Source organism: Setaria italica, chromosome III, assembly GCF_000263155.2.
Source record: "Setaria italica strain Yugu1 chromosome III, Setaria_italica_v2.0, whole genome shotgun sequence".
In the NCBI taxonomy this organism is placed as follows: domain Eukaryota; kingdom Viridiplantae; phylum Streptophyta; class Magnoliopsida; order Poales; family Poaceae; genus Setaria; species Setaria italica.
In genome coordinates this window covers 11,698,193-11,702,208 of record NC_028452.1, presented here as the reverse complement: position 1 = coordinate 11,702,208, position 4,016 = coordinate 11,698,193, and the positions used below count along the sequence as shown (strand labels likewise).

General features: G+C 58.1%; 1 protein-coding gene across 1 annotated transcript; it reads right to left on the bottom strand.

Moving 5' to 3' along the window:
- Positions 1-765: 765 nt before the first annotated feature.
- Positions 766-2,373, bottom strand: LOC101779583 (mitogen-activated protein kinase kinase kinase 17). Its single transcript, XM_004963569.3, has one exon. The coding sequence runs from the start codon at positions 2,260-2,262 to the stop codon at positions 766-768; it is 1,497 nt and encodes a 498-aa protein (XP_004963626.1). The 5' UTR covers positions 2,263-2,373.
- Between the last annotated feature and the right edge of the window lie 1,643 nt (positions 2,374-4,016).

The window sequence follows — 4,016 nt, the reverse complement described above, 5'->3', positions numbered from 1 at the left end:
TACAGCGCGGACCAGAGCCAGCCGGGCCAAGGTCCAGCTCCTCGTCATCCCGCACCGACACGCTACCGTTCCAGAAGGAAGCGCGCGCGACGAGTCCGTGGCCGGGTGGAAATGGAATGGAAGAGCCGGGCGCCCACGGCAGGATAATGGATATCCCTCGGCTCCTCCTCCCATCCCCTGGCGCCTGGCGGATCCCCACCGGAGGAAGCAACCGGAGGACCTCCGCTATGCTATACTAGCTCTTTTTTCTATCGCCGTCGCCCGTCGGGGCGGGCTCGCACGTGGCCTTTCCTGGCCCCCCGAGTTACGGAGTTTTAGACAGCGGGAGCGGGCGAAGTAAGGCCTTGTTTAGTTGGGGAATTTGGGAGGTGCCAAATTACTGTTACAGCACTGTAGCACACTGTAGCGTTTCGTTTGTATTTGTGAATTATTGTCCAAATATTGACTAATTAGGCTCAAAAGATTCGTCTCGCAAAGTACAACAAAACTGTGCAATTAGTTTTTAATTTCATCTACATTTAGTACTCCATGCATGTACCGCAAGTTTGATGTGATGGGGAATCTTCTTTTTGCATAGTGTCAAAGTTGGGAGTTGGGAGTAACTAAACATGGCCTAAGTAAACTCCGGAATGGCAGAAACCCCTTTCTGCGTCCGCGCTGACGCTGCGCTTTTCCGTGTCGACGCGAGTGACTCGCTCCCTCCGCGTTGGAACCTTCGGCGCGTGCCGTGGCGGGGAAGCTCAAAGCTGGGCCGGGGATTGGCCGCTAGGTTCCTGCGCGCTTTTTTTCCTCGTCAGAGTCACAATCACGGCTGCGCGGGCGGCGCAACGTGCTGTCCAAAGCGAAGCAAGCGGCGAATTTTACAGCGCTCTGGAATTTAGGTGTGAACTCGTTCATGTGAGCGCTCCGAAGCGAGAAACAGAGCGCATTCGAAAGAACAGGAATTTCTGCATGTGGGAATGGGGATGAACAGAGCAAGATTTGGGCGAAAGCAAATTTCATTGTATTGTTTGTGTCGCGAAGTAATTTACATGGGACATCGTCATCATCACAGCCTGAATTCACACACGGATGACGCCTCTCGTGCTCAGCTGAAGAGTCAGCTTCTCCTACATTGTGGGCGCCGGCGCCGCTGTCCGCATCAATGTCGTGGGGCACGGCCTCCGCGCTCGCTTCCTCTTCGCTCCCGACACCGCCGTCGAGGCAAGTGGCCTCCACGGCGTCCGCTGCGGTCGCTGCCTCGGACGCTTCGGTTGGCGTGGAGAGCACATCGATCCAGCCCTCGTCGGAGTCCCAGTCCGGCAAGGCCGAAGCGGGGCAGGCCAACGCCCCGATCCTCTCGGCGGTGCTCTGCGACGACACGTCGTGGTCCTCGTCGTCGCTGTCGGACTCCCAGAATGCAGCGTCCAGCGTGCTCTTGGGCGACACCCATTCGCCCTTGGTGGCTTCGCAGCCGCCGGCGGAGGCGAGGAACGGGTGCTCGAGCAGCTGCGCCGCCGTGGGCCGGTCGCCCGGGCGCCGCTCCAGGCACCTGCCCAGGAAGTCCCTGGCCTCCGCGGACAACCACCGGGGCACCTCGGGCGCGGCGTCCGTGTACCCGATCAGGCGCACCGCGGCGAGCACGTCGCCGACCACGCCGCTCCACGGCGCGCGGCCCGTGGCCATCTCGATGACGGTGCACCCGAGCGCCCAGACGTCGGCGGCCGGGCCCTGATCCTCCCCGCGCGCCACCTCCGGCGCCATGAACACGGGCGTGCCGCCGATCGGCCGCGCGGCGGCGGCGGCGGCGCTGGCCCTCCGCGCGCACCCGAAGTCCGCGAGCTTGGCCCGGCCGTCCCCGCCGATCACGACGTTCCGCGGCTTGACGTCCCCGTGCACGAGGCCGGCCCCGTGGACGTAGGCCAGGCCCCTGGCGACGTCGGCCGCGTACGCGCGGACGTCGCGCTCCCCGAGCCGCCCGCCGCTCCTCGCCGCCGCGTCGGCGAGCGTCCCGCCCGGCGCGAACTCGAGGAAGAGCTGGTACGAGCCGTCCCGCCCGGCGCGGCCGCCGATGCAGGGGACGACGTGCGGCGAGCGGAGGCCCGCCATGACCCCCTGCTCCCGCTGTAGCGTGTCCGCGGCCGACGCCGGCGCGGCCTTCACCGCGAAGAGCTCCCCGGACGCCTCGTCGGCGGCCAGGAAGACCTCGGCCCCTGACGCGCCGCGGCCCAGCGTCCGCACCCGCGTCCACCTCCCGCTCACGGCCATCGCCGTCGCCGCCATGCCTTCCGCTTCTCCTTTCTTGCTGTTGCTTTGATGGTGGTGGTTTCTGTTGGGCCCGATGGCTCTTGACTTGTCCCGAGCTGGCTTTGCGTTGCTCTCGTGCTGAGTCTTTTTGTGGCGGGTGCCAGGTGAGGCGCGCGTTTATATATACACACTCCTGCTATAGGCGGGAGGGGAGGGAGGACGGCTTGTGCTTGGGGCCCGCGGGATTAGGGAGGATTGCAAGTTTAAAACATGGAAGGTGTTTGGCGTGTGGCAAAAGCGCAGGATCGATTAATTAGGAAATGGATGGCCAAAAGGCGTGGGAAGCAAGTCTTTTTTAGAGATTCCCTGCGTGGCACTCCATAATAAACTGATTCTCTATATTAGAAATTTTTGTCACCCTTATTTACCACCGGAATTTATTTTTCATTCTTTTTTAACACTTATATTCCTTATTTGGTACTAGGATTTATCTATTTTTATCTTCCTTATTTGACACCGAAATTTATTTTCCATTCTTTTTTAACACTTATATTCCTTATTTGGTACTAGGATTTATCTTTCGTTCCTTTCATGACACTTCGGTGCCATGACCATGAACTTTCATTAGAAACGGAACAGTTATTTAAGGAAACTTAACGGACAGTTATTGGAGGACTCGATTCGACATGTGAAATGGCACTTTTGCCTCTCAATCTACTTATCTGACGGGCCCACTTCGCGCGACCTTATCTTGATCGGCCGCGGCTCCCGTCGCTTTGGCCTGGCGGGGCACCGCTCTTCCGCATCGCAGGGCCGAGGGACAGCGCGCCCGCACCAGCCTGCTGGGAGCCCGCCTCCCCTTACTTAGAATTATTTCCATCTCCATTTATTTTGCTACGATATGAATCTGAAATGGCATGCAAGGAAAAATAGCCAAAAATTTGATGGCACACAAGAAAGTGATCTAAATTTCAATGGCACTAAGAGGATTGGCTCTATATCATTAGATAAGATGAGGGGTAAAAATGTCTTTTTAGGTGGACCTTACCATTCAAACTAATAGAAGTGCTAATAAAGGAATGAAAAATAAATCTTGATATCAAATAAGGAATAAATGTTAAGAAAGGAACGAAAAATAAATCCCAGTGTTAAATAAGGAAGGTATTTTGTTCGGTTTGCTTCAGCTTATCAGCCGGTTTATCAGCTATCGAACAGTGTTTTTCTCTCACAACAAATCAGTCATTCCAATTTTTCCAGCGTCTGTCATCCATATTATTTTTCCGCCGCGTGCCGGGCACACCACGCGCTCGCTCGTGTGTTAATGCGGCGGGCCTGCGCCTCTGCGTCTCAGCGTCTGTGGTGTGGACGCCTGGACGGATAGGCGTAGACTTCTCCGTTCTCTCCTCGCGCGGTGGGAAGACGCGGGGGTCTGCCGGTCTGCGCTGCGGGTAATCAACGGAGGAACCTTCAGAGCCCGCGTCCGTCAACTCCCCTGCCCCAGATCAGGGCGGACGGCACTTTCACCGCCCGTTCCCCGCGCCGTCCTCGCCCTCGCGGACAAGTTCAGGCCAAGTTCTTGGATGCAGTCTGCTAGTGTGTAGAGGAGACACCGCGACAGTTCTACGAAACCGAGTAGCGGCATGCACAGTGCCGGGGCAGGTTTGGGTACTTGGGTGTACTTTGGACGGGCGAGCGATCAGCGTCGTCGTGCAGGAAAGAATCGATCGATGGTCGAGGTCAGCGCGGGCGCACCTGAAAGGGGCTGTGCCTGCCTGTGCGCTTTGGGGGGC

What these genes read in the sequence shown, in the direction of transcription:
- LOC101779583 (XM_004963569.3), bottom strand. Translation starts at nt 2,262, where the DNA reads ATGGCGGCGACGGCGATGGCCGTGAGCGGGAGGTGGACGCGGGTGCGG.